This window comes from Ochotona princeps, chromosome 13 (assembly GCF_030435755.1).
Source record: "Ochotona princeps isolate mOchPri1 chromosome 13, mOchPri1.hap1, whole genome shotgun sequence".
Classification (NCBI taxonomy): domain Eukaryota; kingdom Metazoa; phylum Chordata; class Mammalia; order Lagomorpha; family Ochotonidae; genus Ochotona; species Ochotona princeps.
In genome coordinates, this window is record NC_080844.1 from 48,608,734 (window position 1) to 48,629,132 (window position 20,399).

At 52.9% G+C, this 20,399-nt stretch overlaps 1 protein-coding gene across 4 annotated transcripts in view; it reads right to left on the reverse strand.

Annotated features, from left to right (window-relative positions):
- The window catches only part of SH3PXD2A (SH3 and PX domains 2A), a 199,755-nt gene extending 179,768 nt beyond the window's left edge, over positions 1-19,987 (reverse strand). Inside the window, exon 1 of one of the 4 annotated variants that reach the window (XM_058671921.1) lies at positions 19,423-19,987. In XM_058671921.1, coding sequence (XP_058527904.1) covers positions 19,423-19,494 — 72 coding nt within the window. In that variant the 5' untranslated portion in view covers positions 19,495-19,987. The remainder of the gene's footprint in view (positions 1-19,422) is intronic. The other 3 variants (XM_058671919.1, XM_058671920.1, XM_058671918.1) reach the window with 3 other exon arrangements.
- Between the last annotated feature and the right edge of the window lie 412 nt (positions 19,988-20,399).

Consider the following 20,399-nt stretch of genomic DNA (forward strand, 5'->3'; position numbering starts at 1 on the left):
GGGGCATTGGGTAACTGCGCCTTCGTACAAGCACCACAACATGCACAATGACTCACAGGAGCAAAGCTGGCTGCGATGTCACCAAGCAATATAATTTTATTTACTTGTTTGGAAGGCAGAGTAACAGAGAGAGAGACAAAGACAAACAGAGATCTTCCATACACTGGGTTCACTCCCTCAATGGCTGCAACAGTCAGTGCTGGGCTGATTCAAAGCTGGGAGGCAGGAGTTTCTTCTGGGTTTTCAGCATGATACAGTGGCCCAAGGACTTGAGTCATCCTCCAACTAAGTCATATAACCTGATGGGATTGCTATCATACACATGGTCTGCCAATGAAATGTCATGCACCGTATGACTTCAAAAGTTCACAGGAAAATGAAATTCAAAGATAAAGGTTACTGTGACACACGCACAAAAATGAAATCCATGCTGAGCATTTACATAATATGCATTTTCCACAAACTGTTTGAAAATCATTATGTTTGTGAGGATCTATGACAGCCTCTTACAGGGAAATCTCAGTACTGTGTCCTTGACTCCTCCCTCAGCCTGCACAGGAGTCCTTAGCAATAAAGGAGTTCCAGGAACACACTCCATGGAAAGTGACCCAAAAGCTTTTCTTATATAGACGTACATATTCACACACATAGGCACCTCTTTCCTTAACTTTCTCAAAGGCGCTTTCATGATTTTCTTTTTAACATTTACTTATGTATTTATTTGAAAGTCAAAGACGAGAGAGACAGAGAGGATACAAATCCTTCCATCCACTGGTTCACTCCCCAGTTGCTTGCAGCAGCCAGGCCTGTGCCAGACTGAAGTCAAGAGCCAGAAGCTCCATGAAAGGATCCAAGTAGTTGAACTATCATCTGCTGCCTCCCAGGAGCATCAACAGGAGGCTGAATACAAAGTGTGGAGTAATGGGGTTGTGGTTGCGGGTAGCAGGTAAAGCTGCCACTTGCGAGGCTGGCATTCCATATTGGCACTGATTTGTGTCCTTGATGCTCCACCTCTAATCCAGCTCCCTGCTGATGACCTGGAAAAGCAGTGGAAGATTCCCACGCAGGAGGTCTGGAAAAAGCTCCTGGCTTTGGCTTGGCCTGGCCCCAGACATTGTAGTCATGTGAAAAATAAACCAGAAGACAGAAGTTCTCTCTCTCTTGCTCTAACTCTTTCAAGTAAATAAATAAGTCTTAGGGCAGGAAGCAAGAAAGAAAAGGGAGGGAGAGAGAGAGAGAGAAAGAATGAATGAATGAAAGGAAGAGAAAGAGGAAAGAAAGGGGAAAAAAGAAAGAAAGAAAAGGAAAAAGAAGTGTGCAGTAACCAGGAGTGTCAATAGCCACTTGATTATGGTATGTGAGCACCTCACCAGCAGCTCACCCCACTGAGTTACAATGCCCACCCCTGCTTTCCACCCTCCAATGGAAACTTGGTGTCTAGTGTTCCCGACGTCTAGCTCCTCGCTGATCTGTCAATCTCACAGATGGGAATTCTGCAAATGAATAGGCCATGCCTTATCTTACTTGCAAAGATCACCTTGAACCTAGCAGGCCCAGTAGCCTGCAGCCCCCAGCCTCTGTTTGCATACTCACCAGGCTGCTCCTCCTGTTCTGACCCTGGTGGAAGAGCACAGGAGATTTTACTGCCCCTAAGTCCCTTGTTTGTTTCTTTGCCTGGGCAAGTCTATATAAGGTCAGGTTCCCATGCTTCCAGGGCCCAGCTCTTCACTCCTGGGCGCACTCACTGAGCCCCTTCCCTCATGAGCCCTGAGAAGTTCCTGGATTTGCCAAGTATTCTTCAGTCTGGTACATCATGATTTACTCTGGAAATGTCCCACTTTTTAGCAAAGACTGTGTTGAATAAGGTTATTTCTAGACTCCTCTGCAGTGAGAATCCCAGAAATTTCCAGGATGACAGCATGACCTGGGGACCTTGGAGTCACAGCCAGGGGTTGTCAGCCCCAGCTCCACCAGCTGTCTGCAGGAGAAGTTTGCTATGTTAGCTCAGTTCCTTCCAAAGCAGACCTTAAAACAAGGCCTTGGGGCCACATGGGTGTGCATCCCTCTCATGTAAACAAAATTAAAAAGCAAAGAAGAAGACAAGGCCTTGTGTGCAGGCTGCCAACTCATCCCACACACACACTGCACTGCTCAAGTTGTGTCCCCAGGTTGACCACTTGCCTTCAGTCACCCTGATCTTTCTCGGGTAGGTTAGAGTGAGCTTCACTGGGGCCACAGAGCTGGGATTAGGAAGCTGAATGCTTGAAATGGCAACTCTGCGTGCTGGATGCCATAGCTGCTGTGCTGCTCACTCCGGTGAGCCCACAGTGGTACCCACCATGCTCCTGCAAGTCCTAAGCCTCTTCTGAGCCTGTTTTCTGTGAAAGTGGCCACAGGCCTGGGCCTGCAGTATCTCTTAGCAGGGTCCCTCAGGCAGGTGCTCACAGCCGAAATGAGCGGCTAGGCACACAGGGACACTGAGAGGAGTGAACTATTTTATACCTGCTTCCCCTTTCCCACAGCTCTCAAAACTTGTGACATTGCAGTTGTCCACCAATGAGATGTAACCTTATGGCACCTTACCTGAGAAGTTCACCCACCTTCTCTTGAGGCCCTTCCGCTAATCTCTGCCCACTTACCAATCACCTGTGACAGTCTGTCACCAACCCCTTAGGGCCCACCCGCAGCCCCTCCCAATTCTCCTCACCCCTCCCCTTCCAGACTCATCTGGGTTGTATTAAATGAGCCTCCATGTGTGCCCCTTTCCCCCTTTCCTGGCTCTCCCTGAACTCCTCCATCTTGCCCCCTCCCCTGCCCTGGCAGCTCCCATTCTGCCACTACGGCAAGAGACATTTCCCTTCTTGTTCTCTCCTCCTCCATCCCCACCCTCATTCCTACCCTGTTGGAATAAAGGACCTCCTAAGCACCTCGCTGCATCAGGGATTTAGGCTTGCAGTAAACTTACCGTGAAAAGAGGACTTAGTTGCGGGAAATCAGCTGCGCATACAACCTAGCAGACACAATCGTCCTCTGCAACCGCAGCCCTGCTGCAATACCCATCAGGGCTGCTCACAGAACTGGAACCCACTGACCCCACCCCCATTCCCCTTGCCAAGCCGTGCAGCTGAAGGGTGCCTACTGGATGCTCCATGTGCTGTGTTGAGTTCTCCCAGGGACTCCCCATGGGCCTGCTGAGTGACTTGGCCACAGACACCCAGGAATGAAATGGTGGATAGGGTCAGCATTCAGGGCCATGCTGGGCTGAGCTCCCACACTGGCCCTTCAACTTCACAGGCTCTGTCTACAATGCCTTTGTCACAGACCCACCGTGGCCCTCCCAAGGACTCCCTGCAGATATCTGCCAGACTCCACGGGCCCCAGGCTGATGGGAAGGAGACTCCACGTGCCATGGGGTGCCATGGGGTGCCATGGGGTTCTCTAATGGTGGCAATGCTTCCACAACACCAACTCCACACCAGGCTCTGTGTGCAGTGTGCTCTCTCCCCTCGCTCTCATTTCCTTTCCCAGAAGTACTGTGAGTAAACCCTCAGCACCACCACCACCTTACAGATAAGGAAAGGGAAGCACTGAGAGGTTAGGTAAGTTGCCTAAGGCTTCACAGCAAGAAACAGATGGGCTAAAATTTGAATATTGACAGCATAGTTTCAGGACTCTTACTCCGAGCCTCTTAGCAACATTCCTGGCTGGGGGGGGGGGGGGAGGGCGGGCAGCAATGTTTCACTTTCTTCTCTATCTAACAGAAGGACCGGACAGTGGAACTTTTGTTGCCTTCTGCCCTTCGACAAGGTTTGACAGAGGCCAGGGAGGAAAATCAGCAAGACTAGCTGCCTCTTAAAAGAGCAGGCTCCAGGGCAGAGAATGCAAATGCTGGGTTCCGGGTGAGTGCCCCTTCCATAGGGCATTGGTATATCCATGGAGGTACCTGGCACTGCAGCCGGAATCGATCAGGGCCAAACACTATGACTTTATTTATGTGAACGAAGACTTTCCTATGTGGATGCTCTTTAATGAGAATTCTCAGTACACTCGTTTTCCGAAAGAAAAAGTAAGGAAGAGCCAAAAAGAGCAAGAGTTTCCCAGAGTCCGGAGCCAGGGAGAGAACGAAGTGGGCCAGCACCCAGGGAAGCTGTGGGAATCTTGTGCAAGAATATCCTGGGGCACCAACATCAGCTCCAACAACTGGTCAACCCCATGAGGGAGCCATGGGCTAGCTAAGGGCCATGGGCAATCTTCTTTCTATTTCTTTTATTACATCAGCAGACCACTGCTGCAAAAAAGAGAGATCCCAGGGTGAATACTTGGCCCAGTCACCAGCTGGGATGCCCACATCCCATAGAGGAGTGCCTGGTTTGGGTCTCAGAGTCTCTCCTTCCGATGCAGCTCCCTGAACTAAATGTACACCCTGGGAGGCAGCAGATGGTGACTCCAATACTTGGGCCCCTGCCATCCATGTAGGAGACTGGGGATGGGTTCTGGGCTCCTGGCTCAGCCTGGTCAAGGCATGTGGACAGGAAACCAGGGGTGGTGGACAATCCCTCACTTTCTCTTTAAAATTAAAAGTAAATAAACCAAAAAGTAAATAAATACAAATGTATTTGTATTTATCAAATAAACAGTGCTCCCTATCCATGCTTCCACCTAACTTTATAACCAGTTCCACCACAACCAGCAGCCCTGAAAGCGGAAGTTCCTATTGTGGGACTGAGATGAAGCCAAGCCATCTGGCTCAGTTGCACAGACCACAAGCTGACAGAGCAGAGAGTGACCCCGTGAGTACTTGGCTATGCATGTGCAAATGCGTCTTCTAGAAGATTCTTGCCTTACCTAACAATGGGAGCAAGTGCCTTTCCCTTAGCTCTCCACGCAAGCCGGCACAGATCTGAGCGGTTTCACAAGTACCATTCCATATTCAATCCTCACCAGCAGCTTGGGGCGAAATGCTCTGACTGTCCCCATTTTACAGATGAGCAAAGAAATGGAGACCTAGAGAAGATCAGCACCTCCCCCATAGCCACATGGCTCTCAAGTGGTAATGCAAGGATTCCCAGCAGGCACTCTGCCCTCCACACCTTCACCTGCTCCTCTAGAGTACCATTCCTAACCCTCGCAACAGCCTGGGACATGGTCACCATTGATGGCTTTGACAGATGAGGAAACTGAGGCTCAGGACCAATCAGCCCACCCAAGGTCGCCAGCTGAGGAGCAGAGCCAGATGCCAAGCGGGTGTTAGGTGCTGTAAACACCACCACACTTGCCTCACTGCAGGCAGGGGGACTGAATGCCAACAGGTGGCCCAGAGACCTAAGAGATGACATGGTGGGTACACTAGCTACCCGGCAAGGGGGCAAAGTCACAGGGTCCCAATGCCTCCTGCCATCAATCCCAAAAGGGCAAGACCAACACTGGGGCTGTGAGCAGACTGGCAGCCAGCAGTGGGGACAGCTGCTGTTTATTTTGGGGCTAGGACAGAGGGAGAAACCTACTTAGTTCCAACAATACACTCACCAGGCTGGGTGGGGACGCCGCCCTCTTCCAGCTAAGCCAACAGCCCCAGTCACTGTGGACCACGCTGAGACTAGAATGCTCTAGGTGTCAAAGACATCTTGCCAGACACCCTTATCTGGCCTCCGCCAACAAACACAGTAGCCCCACACCCAGACAGCCCAAACAGTAGCTCCACACCCAGGCAGCCCGGTGGGCGGGACCAGCAAATGGCCCAGGAAACCAAGCCCAGACAGCATGCTCACCCCCTGCAGTGTCAGGCTCCAGTAACAAATGGCTTTTCCTGTCTCAGGGAAGAAAGAGGGACACTTAGCAACTCCACTCTTGCGAAGTGGACAACACCTAGTGACTAGCAGAGGGTCTACAGGTGGCCAGCTCAGAAGATGTTTCCCAGATGAGACTCACTGTGTGCTTTGAGGCCCAGCTCTCAGCCTCCTACTAGCCTGTGAACACTGATGGACCTCTGTTCTCTCATCAGTAAAGCAAGGACCACAGCAGCAGAAGTGCTTTTTTCACAGGAAGGGGTAGGGGAGAGTGCTTTTGAAAGAGACTGACACATACTCAGCACTGCCATGAGTATTCAGTTTGGGGGCATCCCTCTCCCCAGGTTGGGGCAGGGACCACTGGAAGTCAATTCCCTGGATATTATACACAGCTTGGGGGTTCCCAGATTAGCCCAGAGTTCAAGAGAACTGGAGAGACTGGTTCTTACGGAGATGGTTCTACCTACAGATAGTCTTAATTCTGAGAGGAACTGAGAGAGACATGTGTTTCTGGGTTCAAACAAGTGACTGTTAGAGACTGTAGTGTGAGGTGAGAGCAAAGGGCTTCAGGAGAATGAAGTCTATGTTGGCAGCCAGCGTTGTGGCATAGTGACTTAAGCTACTGTCTGCAATGCTTGCATCCCATATAGGCACTGGTTTGGGTCCCAACTGCTCTACTTCCAATCAAGCTCTTACTAATGTGCCTGGAAAAGCAGTGGAAGACAGCCAAGTGTTTGGACTCCCGTACCCATATGGGAGACCTGGCCAGGGTTCCTGTCTCCTGGCTCTGTTGGCCCAGGAGTGCAGGAACTGCATCAGCACACTGCCTTACACACAGCAGGTACAGAACAAATGTGCACCCAGTGGTTAAACTCTCAGATATGTGTAGTGTTTGGAATGCTGACATTGCTATCCAAAGGGTCCATAATCAATCTCCAAGCAGTGCCTACAGTAACTTCCCCAGTCACGTTGTGATCACTGGCCACATGTCCTAAGAGCAAAGCAGACTGCCCAGGGCTAGGGGTGGTGGGTACAAGCCTCCATCGGACCTCCCCTCTGCCATCTGTTTTTCCTCTCTTACTCCTTTGGGTCACCCCAGTTTCTTCCCTGGAAAGGCCAGGCATGACCTCAGGGCCCCAGCACCAGCCCCTAATATACACGGGTCTTACTTTTCTATGTCCTTTGATTCTTATTCACGAGTCACATAGGCAACAGGGCTCTCCCGGGTACCTTCGGCACAGGTCCCTCCACCACCACCGTTCCCTGCACCTTCAACCCTGCTCTGGTTTTTTCTACAACATCTGCCCCTCAGTTCATACATGGTTACTTCACCCAGCCTCTTTGTCTGCCATTCCCTCATTCCCTGGTCAGAGCACAAACTTTAAAAGGGCATGAACTTCAAACTGCTCTGCTGCATTCCCAGGACTTAGCATGAATGAGTGAAAGAATATGATTAAGCGGGCCCGGCGGCGTGGCCTAGCGGCTAAAGTCCTCGCCTTGAAAGCCCCGGGATCCCATATGGGCGCCGGTTCTAATCCCGGCAGCTCCACTTCCCATCCAGCTCCCTGCTTGTGGCCTGGGAAAGCAGTCGAGGACGGCCCAAAGCTTTGGGACCCTGCACCAGTGTGGGAGACCCGGAAGAGGTTCCTGGTTCCCGGCTTCAGATCGGCGCGCACCGGCCCGTTGCGGCTCACTTGGGGAGTGAAACATCGGATGGAAGATCTTCCTGTCTGTCTCTCCTCCTCTCTGTATATCCGGTTTTCCAATAATAATAAAATCTTTAAAAAAAAAAAAAAGAATATGATTAAGCATCAGTATACCAACAACTCTCAACAACACAATGCCATTTTTGGGGACAGTTAATTGAGAAGTCAGACAATAAACAGCATAAAAACTTGGAGACAGGAGCTGTCACTTTAAGATGAAAACGTGGGGAAGATTTTAGAAGGTGACAGAAATGGAACAAAATCATGAAAGATCCTGATGGTGGCATTAATAACAATACCTGTCACTTGCAGAGCAGCCATGAGATGCTGAGCACTGAACACTCAACCACCACACGGGCTAGGCAACAGTAGTGGTACTACATGCAATGTGCAGACCAGGAAACTGAGGATCACTGAGCTGAGAAACTCAGCCACAAGAAAGAAGCTGGCGAGAGGCAGGTGGCAATGCACAGCTGATCTCAGGGCCCGCACTGCCCAGCTGAGGTCATCAATGTCCCGTCCCTCTCCTCCTGCCCTCAGCACCCCAGTCTTCTCTTGGACTTGTTCTTTTCAGAACTCGATTTTGCCTGAACCAGCTTCAGGGCTGAAAGTGTCTAGGGGATTAATCTGGCCCTGCCCCCAACCACAAGGCTGTGCTATCTGACCGTCCCCCAAAAGGAAACACCCTGAAGGACCAGCTCTTCACGAGTGGCCCTGAACAAGGAGGATTCAAGGGCCCAGCGCAGTGGCCTAGCGGCTAAAGTCCTCACCTTCAACATGCTGGGATCCCATATGGGCACCGGTTCTAATCCTGGCAGCTCCATTTCCCATCCAGCTCCCTGCTTGTGGCCTGGGAAAGCAGTCAAGGACGGCCCACGTTTTGGGACCCTGCACCAGTGTGGGAGACCCAGAGGAAGTTTCTGGCTCCTGGCTTCGGATCGGCACAGCACCAGCCATTGCAGTCACTTGGGGAATGAATCATCTGATGGAAGATCTTCCTCTCTGTCTCTCTTCCTCTCTGTACATCTCTCACTTTCAAATAAAAATAAATCTTTTTTAAAAATAAGAAGGATTCAAGAATAAGAGTATTAACACCAAGATGGGTCTGTTCCCAGTAACAAGTCTGTTACTGTAAACACAGGATTCAAAAATACAAGGTTTTAAGGGAGGCACCTGGATGGAAGAGCAGAATAAGCAGGTGCCAAGGGTTCAACCAGACCCTTACAGTCCCCCAGCCCCTTGGGGAATGGCTGGTGCCAGCTATGATGCCACATGTCCTCTGTCTTGCACCAGATCAGGTCCAACTTCACCACACCCCCTTGTCACTCCCTACCATTCTTAGGGGTGCAAGGGCAGGACTGCCAGAGTTCTATATCCCAATAGAGCCCCAAAATAGAGTACAGACCCCTTTGGGTGCTTAAGATAGCTACCTCTGGAGGACAGAGAGGGCAGAGAAAGGCCAAGCACACTTAGCTGTGATATGCGCCCCTGCTTCTGACCTGAGGAAGGGGGGAAGCAGGGAAGTGGAGTTTCTGCCTAACGCCAGAATCCTCTCCCCAGTGACACCCTGGGGTCCCTATGCTGCTGCACAGACCTGGGTGCAAACGCTAGCTTCCTGCATTTACCACAGTAACTGAGGCAAGGAGCCGCCCCTCTTTCAGCCTGCATCTTCTATAAAGCACAGATGACGACGAAGTCGGCTGTGGGAATTCTGTGAGACAATGGACGAGCAGCCCTGGCTGCTATATCCAGACTTGCCCACTTCTCCAGCCTGGAAGCTGCCACCTCCAGAAATTGCAGGAGAAAACAAAGCCACTTGTGCTCAAGCTGCCAACAGGGCACAATCACATCACTCCTTCATTTCACTTGAGAGCAGAGCTCGGGTGTGGTTCTAGGATGGCCCCGAACCCCCAGAGCCAGGATGCCTGCCAGTCCAGCAGGGCTTAGGCCAGCTGCACTCCGCCTTTGGAGGGATGGGTTACATCCCTTCTGGGTCCCGGGCACCGGACTGAAGGCTCAGATTTTCCTTCTCACTGCCAGCACCATGCCAGGCAGCAAGGCTTCCTTCTCCTCCTCCTCCTCCTCCTCCGCTGTCACCAAAGAGAAATTCTCCCACACAGGCAAGTCCCTTAAAATAGCTTTTTGGGTCTGGGCCATGAGGAAACAGAATAAAGCTGGGTCGGGAAAAGGCCTGCCATGAAAGTTTACAATGCAGCCACTCTGAGCCACACATACAACCCAGAGGTGCTCAGAATCTCTCAGTAACCAAACATGGCGAGGCAGGGGGCCTGGCAGGGGGGCCTGGCAGGGGCCCTGCGTATGGGAAGGCAACCTGCCAGACTGCCTGAAGCCCCTGTGATCTGGAGGTAGCTTGGGAGGGCAGCAGGTATGCATGGCATGGTGATGGTGGTGAGCCAGGTTCACTAAGTTTGTGTTCTACTTCCAGCATGACCTCAGCTTCCCAAACCTCAGCCTGTGTGTCAGATGGGGCTACTAACACAAGCCTTTGTGGCTGTGCAGGGAGCCTTTTTTATTTCAAAAAAAAAAAAAAAAAAATGGGCCCAGCGCCGTGGCCTAGCAGTTAAAATCCTCACCTTGAATGCACTGGGATCCCATATGCACGTCGGTTCTAATCCCAGCAGCTCCACTTCCCATGCAGCTCCCTGCTTGTGGCATGGGAAGGCAGTCACGAGGACGGCCCAAAGCCTTGGGACCCTGCATCCATGTGGGAGACCTGGAAGAAGTTCCTGGCTCCTGGCTCCAGATCGGCAAAAGCACCAGCCGTTCACGTGCACTCACTTGGGGAGTGAATCATCAGACGGAAGATCCTCTTTGTCTCTCCTCCTCCCTGTATATCTGACTTTGTGATAAAAATAAATCAATCTTAAAAAAAAAAGATTTATTTTTATTGGAAAGTCAGATCTCACAGAGAGGAGAGACAGAAAGATCCCCCATCCACTGGTTTACTTCCCAAAGTAGCTGCAATGGCGGGAGCCGGTTCAAAGCCAGCAGCCAGGAGCTTCCTCCCTGTCTCCCGCACAGGTACAGGGTCCCAATGCCCTGGGCTGTACCCTGCTGTTCTCCCAGGCCACAAGCAAGGAGCTAGATGGGAAGTGGAGCAGCCAGGACACAAACCAGTGACTATATAATATCCCAGCAAATGCAAGACTAAGACTTTAGCCACAGGCCACAGTGCTGGGCCTTGTGCTGGGAGCTTTTACAAGTTAGAGGCCTGGCAGTGCCCGGCACAAAACATGAATTCAACCCGTGGTAGGTTTGGGACAACAGCGGTGACATAATACAGGTCAAGGTCTCCTTTAATGATTACCAAGTAAGAATATTCCTTGAAAATGGATACTGCCAGGGCGCTCTGCCAGGGCCTGGGCACTGACAGGCAGAGCTGCACCATGCAAGCCCTTTTCCCACCACTGGCGAGCAAACACACTGGGTAAGTTCACAGTCAGCATGGCTACCCACAGTTTGCAGTCAGATCTGAGAGTGATCAGTTTCCATCAGATCTGAAGTTGACACATAGGAATCCCAGAGACAGATTTGAGGCTCACGGACCCAGTAGCCCCAGCCCCGTCCCCTGCATAATTTATACTGCATTGATATCCACAGAGGAAGGGATTCCGGCCTCCCTCCCCTGCCACCATGCGCCTCGCCCAAGCCATGGGAGGGTGGCTTCCTCACCTCACCCCGCCAGAGGGAAGTGACAGCAAAGGGCCAGGGAAAGCAGCAGAAGCTGTGGACAGAAAGCCCAGCTGTTTCCCCTTTGCTAACTCAGCACCTGGAAGTCACTTCCTCCCCTCAGGTACTTGGGGAGGGAGAGGCAGGGCTGAATACAGGTCTCTCTTCCCGTTCACAATGACATAGGGCTGGAAAGAAGTAAAGTGCAGGTCCCAGGGTGAAGTTCTAGAAGATTCTTCACAGGATGGCACAGATGCTTAGCCAGCCCAGTGACTGCCAGGGGCTCAACCTTGGTGCAGCATCTGCAGTTTATTCATGCTCCCTGGCTCTCGCACCTTTGCCAGGATGCTGTGGACTCTAGCAGCAGCTCCATGGCTCCATGGAGGGAGGGCTGCCGGGAGAGGACTCACGGACAGCCCCAGATATGGCCAACTGAACCAGGCTCGGCGGGATACCTGTTGAGTCACAGGTCCAATTAGTGGAGAGGGGGTCTGGAGAGTGGATTTCAAATCTAGAGTTCACAGTGGTCTGGAACAGGAGGAAGGATATTTTAGATGACAAGGTTCAAAGATACATGGGCTCTAGCAGGGCTGGCTGTTCAGCATAAGCTCTGGGCCCAATGTCCTCTCTCCTGTCGCTAGGGTCTGCAGGAAGCTCCTCTGTGAGATACAACCAGGACCCTCCTGGGTGGAGACTCAAGGCAAACTCCAAGACATCTCTCCCTGCCACTCCCCCTTCTCAATCCTCCCTCCCCAAGAGGCAGGGTGTAATCCGCTTTTATGGGGCTGCCTGACTCCTAGCAGCAAGAGCCATAAACAGGAGGGGCTGAGACTCAGCGGCTAACCCAGTAGTCCCTGAGCAGGACTAGAGAAGGGTTCCAGGGGCTGGACCTGGTTCTGTCATAGCCATGGAGCAAGAGCAATCCTGTATCTAGTTCTGGAGCCGCGCCCCCCCCCCCCCCGCCCCCAGTACCACACCTCCAGTTCCCTTATCCTCAACCCTCGGGAGAAAAAGAAGGACTCAAGGTCCCTGCCCAATGAACTCGGAGTCTCTTGGCTACCATCCAAAGCTACGGTTAGTTCTGACAGTTCTGACACCTCCTTCTCCACCCCGCCTTCATCCTTCTCCCCCACAATCACCAGAGGTTTGATCCAGATCTGCCTTGCACATCCCACCTCCAGCACTTCTGCTTCTCAGGATCTTAGAATGCTGCTCCAGCTTTTCCCACCTCACTCGACTCTGTCCCAGCTAAAAAACCCTGATGACCCAAAGCCCATTCCAAGGCCTGCCTTCTCCAGACAGCCCTCCCTTGAAGTCTACTTCCTCTAGGCAGCGTTAGGACTTTTTTATTTTATTTTATTATTATTTTTTTTTACTTCCCTCAGGCTCCATCTGGCCCAGGCACTGTTGCAAGTATTGTACATTTCTGAACTTACCTCACCTTCACCACAACGCTTTGAACAAGGACCTATTTCCCCCACATCTCTTATCTTTCACAGATAAGGGTAGGCACAGAGACAGGAGTAGCTTGCACACAGTCCCAGACAGTAAGTGATGGAAACACAATTACAGCCCAGGTGACACTGGTAACTCAGCCCCTCCAGACACACGCCTCATCCCCTCAGTAGGTGCTGAAGGGACTTGGCTATCTTCACACCCTCCCTCTCAACCCAGCCCTGGTGGTGAACAAAGTGGCCAGCTTACACTCTTAGGTGGCAGAGACCAGGTTGAGAATCCCAGCCTGCCACAGAATGACCCTGAGAGCCCCAATGAGCTCTCTGAGCCTCCATTTCCACATCTACCAAATAGGGTCAAAGGGACCAACTTTGTGGTGTCATGGGTTAAGCCATCATCTGTAATGCCGCTTCCCATATGGATGATGATTTGAGTTCTAGTTGCTTCACTTTCGACCCAGTTCCCTGTAATGTGCCTGGGAAAGCAGAAGGAGATGGTCCAAGTGGTTGGGCCCCTGTACCCACATGGGAAAGCCAGATGAAGCTCCTGGCTCCTGGTTTTCGCCTGGTCCAAACCCTGGGCTGTTGAGGCTACCTGGAGAGTGAACTAGCCAACGGATGCTCTCTTGCTTGCTGTCTCTCCTCCTCTCTGTAACTTTCTAAAGAAATGAACAGATAGGTAATTTTTTTTTTTTAGAAAATAGGAATAAAAACAACCTTGTGTGATTATTCAAATAAAATCCCTCTAAGAGGCATCTTTTTCACTAGCAGGCACTCATCTGTTAATTTTTCTTACTGTACATCTTGACATTGTGGCTGGAGTCTGATCAGCACTGTGCACACAGCCAGGATCTCAACCCCTGTGGCTGCTAAGGTGGCATGCCTGGGGGACTCCCAGTGGTCCAATTCCCCTGCCTTCTACCTGTGCCTGATTCCATTACACACAGAAGCCCAGCCCGGACAGCAGGCTAACTCACACAGCTCCAGAAATCTGCCTCTTGAACGTGCTGACCACCCTGTTCCTGGCACTTCCAATATTTTCAGCCTCTGTCGAGGCAGAGAAAGCTCTGGAGCCATTGCTCAGAACCTGTTTCCAAAGCCAGAACCTCCACCTCCTTTCCCACACACACCCCTTGTCCTTCCTGTCTCCTTCCCGGGTCCCTGTCCTCATCCATTATCTCCTTCCTGGATTCTCAGAACTCAGGCAGGCTAAGTGTGACTACCACATGGAAACTCAATTTCACGTTTTATTTTGTTTAATTAAGGGACATGAGGGAACAAAGTGGCCAATGAGAATTTTCTGGTCAAGAAATAGTCTGGTTGGTGACTCAGACTGAGGAATTAACAGGCAATTTGCAAGGAACCACTCTGCAAACCCCGCATCAGAAGGCCTGACAACCCTTCTCTAATTCAGAGCCTCCCCTGTCCATTAACTCACACTGGCCCTGGAAGATTTCTCTGGAAAATGTAGCAGCTGCTGCTTGTATTTCTGAAGCTGGAACCACTCTCCCTATGACATCAAATGGGTTTATTTTCCCCTTCTCTTCCCTTCCCCTCTGCCTACCACCACACACAGTGATTTCAACCCTGTTTTGCTGCACCCACTCCCACCGCCCTCTGCCCCTGCTCTACACAGGACCATGATCAATGCCTGGCTGCATTCCCCGCTCCAACGGCCTTGAAGGATGTGGTCGGTTGTTCCATGAGCAGGAGCCTTGTCAGAACCGTGAATCACCCCTCGATCACCTCCCTGCCCAGAGAAGGAACTGTTCCTGTGTGTATGTGTGTGTGTGTGTGTGTGTGAGAGAGAGAGAGAGAGAGAGAGAGAGAGAGAAAATATTACAGAGGAAAAGTGGGGAACAGGGCTAACTCGTGTGGGACCCTGACCTTGGAGCTAAGATCGTCTCTGACTTTGACCTCGCCTGTCCCTGAAAGACCTGTTTCTCCTCTTCCAACCCCTTTGCTTTGCCTTCTCCTGCTCAGCTCCCTGGAACACCCTCACTAGGTCCCCCAGCTCAGGCCCAGGATCCACTCCAGGCCTGAACAGCTGCTCTGTGTTTATCTGTTCCTCGTGTGTTTTGGGTGTTGTCCATGGGGCATGGGGCCCAGTTTCCCATCAGACTAGGAACAGCTGGGCTTCCTTTCTGCCTTCGTCTTCCCTTTCTTCTCAGCGTCACCTAGGGCATCCTAAATGTATTTTGGTGCTTTGATGACAAGGAACACTGGATGGAAACTAGCATACAAGAGGTCTTCAAAAAGGGTCACAGAGGGGCAGAGCATCTGGCTTGGCAGTTAAGATGTTGCTTGGGATGCCTGGGTCCGCAACCTAGCTCCGCTTTCCATCTCAACATCCTGTTGTTGCACACCCTAGGCAGCAGCAGCGATGGTTCAACTAACTGGTTTTCGGATACCTGTGTGGGAGATCTGCACTGAGTTTCTGGCTCCCAAGCTCCTCTCAGCCCAACCTAAGCTTCTGCAACCAGTGGATGAAATTCTATCTCCACCTGTCTCCGTCTCTATCATTCTACATCTCTATAAAATAACTAAAAATAAATTTTAATATCTAAACAACCATGAGCAATTCATATTAAGCACAAACTATGCATGAATTCCAATTTTTTTTGCATCAAAAAGAAACATTTTGGTACCACTTTTTCATCAACTTTTTGAAATATTCTTTCAAACAGTGATGACTAGATTGGGGGATAGGTACAGGGCAGGAGCATCACTTCAAATAATCTCAAATATTTCCCCAAAATAGCCTCATCTGAGGGTACAGATGAGGACAGTGAGGCCCAGGGAAATCAGCCGAAAGGTATGGAGCGAGGGAGTGCCTGAGATGGGACCCAAGCCCTGGGGTTCCCCGCACCACCCATCTTATATCAGAATTGGCTCTGTGCAACCTAACTCCTGGGGGGCTGTGGTTAAGGTCTACGGGGAGTTGGGGGTGGGGGTGAAGAAGGGCCCAGAGATGAATGAGTTTGAGGCCAATTCCCAAAAATGTAGCTGCCAGGGCCAAGACCAAAATCTGTGATAATCTAAACACAGGAGAATGAGTTATTGCCACAGGGCGAATCCTACATTTAACACCACTCTGCATTGCTCCTTCACTGTCACATGGGCCTGAGCCTGGCCTCCCCACCCAAGGAGAGGGCACCCCCTCTGACCCAAGCCTGCCTTGTGCTGTGAGCTATTTCCCCTCGCCAATACCAAGTCAGCCCACGTGCCAAAAAAAAATCAAATAACCTGCCCCATGCTGGAATCCCATGAACACGTGTATGGCCAGGGCTTGGCTCCATGGATGGTAACATCCTAGCTACTAGTTGTATTCTCTAACAAGTCCTGTGCAGGATCAGAGCATTCACGACTGGTATCTGTCTGGAATAAACAATCAGGAGAGGAAACGACTGTGAAAGCACAACACCTCCCAAACCCAAACAGACATAATTTCTTGTTTGCTTTAGATTAATGAGCTTCTCTCACTGCCATACGCTTTGACCAACACCAACACATACATGGGAGTGCAAAGAATTATGCAGCACCAAACTCGGATTCCTTCTTGGAAAACCTTCAAGGGAAGGAAGCCGCAGCCTGCATCCAGTATCATTGGGACCACTTTAAAGGCAAGTGGTCTGAGGCCACAGACAGTTTACCCACCGTCTCCTCGGCAGCTCAGACAAACTGGGAGAGGAGCCCAGCGCCATGCCAAGGGGCTGACATGGAGCAGCTGCCCTCCTGACCCCAGCCAGTCCAAAGAAGGAAGGAAGCTCAAGGGGGCTGGGTCTACAAATCCAATGATGGAGGCTACTGAAGCTGCCTTTCCTAAGACACTCGGGGTCGGAGTGGCTGCCCCTCCAGGTGGGGAGGAGTGTGTCCTTCACTGCATGTCCCAAGAGGACCTCTACAGTGTGTCCCCAGCATCGTGGAGCTAGGCCCCAGGCTTCTCATCAGCTAGCTCCAGCTAATGTGCATATCCAATAAAACCTCTCTGCTCTGCAATTTAACCAAACCACAGACTCCAAACTCCCCAGTGACAGAGGGAGAGGCTGGGATCAGGCCTGCTTCTGCAGCACCAGAGCATCCATGGACCTGGACGCCGCCTGCCCTGCCAGCTAACCATGCTGGAGTGCCTTCCCCACAGCACTTGACCTGCTGGTACGGGGTAATCACTGTGAAAAGGCCACAACAGAGGGCACTCTAGAGCCCTGGAGGCCACAGGCTCCCCTAGCTGGCTCCTCCTGCCCTTCTTGGACCCATCACACTCTTCCTGCTGTCAGACACCCTTAGGTTATCCATTTATGCCCTAAATGTGTAGGAACCTCTCTACTACTCGGTACTTGTCTTCCTGGTCAACCCCAACCAGACCTAGTATATGCTGAAAGAATGAAACCCACACCTTAGGCAAAAAGCCAGACAACCCCAGGTGCTGTGACCTGCTGGGTATCTGGTTCTGTTTTCTCATCTGTAAACTGGGGAGCTGATGGGGGAAACAGGGAGGGCAAATAAATCCTTACATTCCTGCCAGCTCCATGATCCCACAACATATAGCCCTTCCTCCTCTCATTGTTTTCTAGAATCTTAGCTCAGTGCTTGGTCTGGTCCCATCTGGTCAGTGACATCACTCCCTTCCCCAAACATAAAGTCATCTTTTCAACAGGGGAAGCCGAGATGGCCCGGGAAGTACTCTGTCTGTTAGCAAGGGAGGAAATGATTGCTTCAAGGGAACTGGACAGCACTTCTTTTGTCTTTTCCGTACAGAACAAGTTATTCTCCATCTCTGCACCAGGAATCTTTCTTCCTCTCAGCCAGACCATTAATAGCTGCTTTTCAAAAAAGGACTTTCTTAGTCAGAATCGTACCAGTAATAAGCAGTCATGTAATGAGTGCCTGTTCTGTGCCAGGAACTGGGTGGGCTAAGTGCTGCACACGGATGATCTCATTTAATTCTCCCCACTGCCCTAGGGAGCACGCATTATTATTACCCTCACTTGAAGACCCAAGGAGGTTGAAGAGCTGGCCCAAGGTGGTACAGCCACTTGACGGCCGAGTCGAACTTTGAACCAGTTCACCTAACTGAGCCCCAGGAACTAGCTGCCTTTGGGGCACCACCAGCAGTGAGTGGGTCCCCGACTCCTGTGCCAGCCTCCTGCTGGTTTGTTGCCAGTGGACCCTGTATCCATGACCCGGGGCCTTATTAGTTTAAGCTAAGAGTTCATGTTTTGGTCTAAAACCCAGAACCTGCCCGGGTTTCAGGGCAGAGAGTGCCATCTGGTGAAAGCAGGGCCAGGCTGCCAAGTACAACGGAGGGATAGCAAAGAGAGCCATTCAAACTTAGCCTGCAACATTTGAGACATGGGATTAGGAAGGCTGACTTGATAATAAATCCTGAGATGGTGCTTCGGGACATCCGAGCCCTCCACATGGGGTGGCCAGGACCTCCAAAAGACAGCATTCTTTTAACTGTAGTGGAAGATGGGTGCCAGGGACAACTCCCCCTAACCCCACCCCACCCTGGGTTATACCTCCTCCCTGTCTGGTCAGCAACCAACCTCCACTTTGACCTCATTCCCTAACCTGGGCCTTATCCTGCTTGCTCAGCTGGAAGGAAACCCAGCACTCAAAGCTACTGCTGAAGAAGGCAGCAAGAGTAGCCTGAGGCCGGTCTCACCACCAACTCCAGTTCCCTTCCAACAGGGAAATAAAAGGCACTTTGCAGACCAACACACAATCTAGGGCAGCCACTGACAGCTTGTTTTAATTGCTGAAATTAATGCTTTGAGCATCTGAAATGCTCATTTGCAAATAAGATGCAGGCTGCCGATCCTCTGTCCTTGTGAGTCCCTTTCCTCTCAACTTCAGGAGCCCAGACACCGCTTAGACAGGTGGCCTCGGGTGTCAAGGACAACGTATTTACGTGGCAAGGTGTGAAAGATGGGAAGACAGGGCCAGCTGAGATGAAAGGGGGCTATGGCCCAGACCCTGGAGCGCAGGCCCGGCCAACCTTCACTCTCCTCATTAAATCTGGGGCAGGAAGGGGGAGGGGCGGCCGGCCATTCCTGCGGGACCACAGCCAGCAGTTGCCTCCCGGTGTCTGGAGACAGCGCATCACTTAAGAGGAAATGAACCCGGTTAAGGGTCACGTCCAGAGGAGGGATAAAAGGAAAAGCCACAATTCTCCTCACACCGGCGGACACAATGGCTTTAAGAAGGAAATCAGGGGCTCAGTGCCCAGGATGGAGGTGGAGCAGGGGGCGCGGCAGCCTCCTTTCGCCCCCGCCCCTTACCCTGACCTGGGGAACCAAGCGGAGGTCAGGGAGCCCTACAGGAGCAGGGGACAGCGCGCCAGACTCCTTCTCCAGGCCAAGTCTGGGGGCGGGTGCGGGGGAAGGATCAGCTAGGCCTGAGTGCATGTGAGTCCCCGAGGCTCCTCGACCCCAGCGGGCTGCCCGGCGAGGGGCTGACAAGAGCTCCCCCACCCACCCATCAAAGCTCAGGCGGACATATGACCTCACCGTTGTGACAGACAAGGGCAGCCACTTGCCAATTCCAATGCCAAAAAAAGAAACGGGGCAGCGGGATGGGGGTGGGGTGGGGGATTGGAGGGTGGTGAGTGCAGGAGGAGCAGAAAAGACTTCCCTGGAAATCACAGCCCGGTGGAGAAACTCCAAACCCGCGCCGCCCCTGGACTCCGAGCTCTGCGGCTGCACAGCGCGGGCAGCGAGAACCACCCGGGCCCTCCAGGGACCCCCGCCGGCCACTCGCAGGGCCCGCCAGGGCAGTACTCACATAGTGCTTGGAGGGGTTCCTCCGCTTTTCCACGTCCACCACGGTGGCGTCCTGCACGCAGTAGGCGAGCATCTTTTCCCCCAGCACAGCGAGTGGCGCCCCCCGGCGGCGTCACCTTCTCATCCCGGCCGGGCTCCGGCTTTCCTTCTCCCGCTGCCCAGGTCCTGGGGCCACCCGCCACCTCGGCCCTGCGCGCTGATCGCTGCCCGCGGTTCCCGACGCTCACAATTCGGACCTCGGGGCGGGAGACGATCCCGGAGGGCACCGTGCGCCCGGGCGACTTCCCGCGAGCCCGCCCCGCGCCCGCCTTGCCTCCCGCGCCGCCGCGCTGCGGATCGCCCGCCGCTTCTCTCCGGCGCCCGGTGGGGTCCGGCGGGAACTGGCGCAGCAGAGGAGGGGCGGGGGTGTGTCCCGCTGGCGAGGGCACGGGGCGGGGGCCCCGGAGCCTGCTGTCAGCGCGCTGGGGAGGGGCCGGCGGCGCCCCTGAGCCGCGCTCGGGCTCCGGGGGGCTCGGTGCTGGCGGAGGCTGTGCGCGCAGGAGGCGGAGGAGGAGGCAGGGCCGGACGGCAGCCGGGGGAAGGGAGGGGAGGGAGCGGAGCGCGCGGGGAGGGGCTCCCGGCGGCCGGGGGAGGGGCTCGCGGCGCCGGGAAGGGGGCTGCAGCCGCGTCCCGAGCGGTGGGGGCGGGCCAGCGCGCCCCCCCACCCGGGCACCGAGGGCGGCCCGCGGCCTGGCGCGGTGCTGGGCGTGTTCTCCCGGCATACACACATACACACACACCCCTCCGGGTGGCTTGGAAAGGCGGTGGGGCACGGGGAGTGAACCCAGTGAACCCTCCCCACGCCCCCCAGCTTTCCGGTTTTGTGCCTTTTGATCCCCACCCTAAGCTCCCCCGACCACTCCTATCCCAGGAGGAAAGTAGTTGATAGCCGGCTGTAGGAGGACAGCCCGTTTGCAAGGAGCCACCTGCCCCCCAACC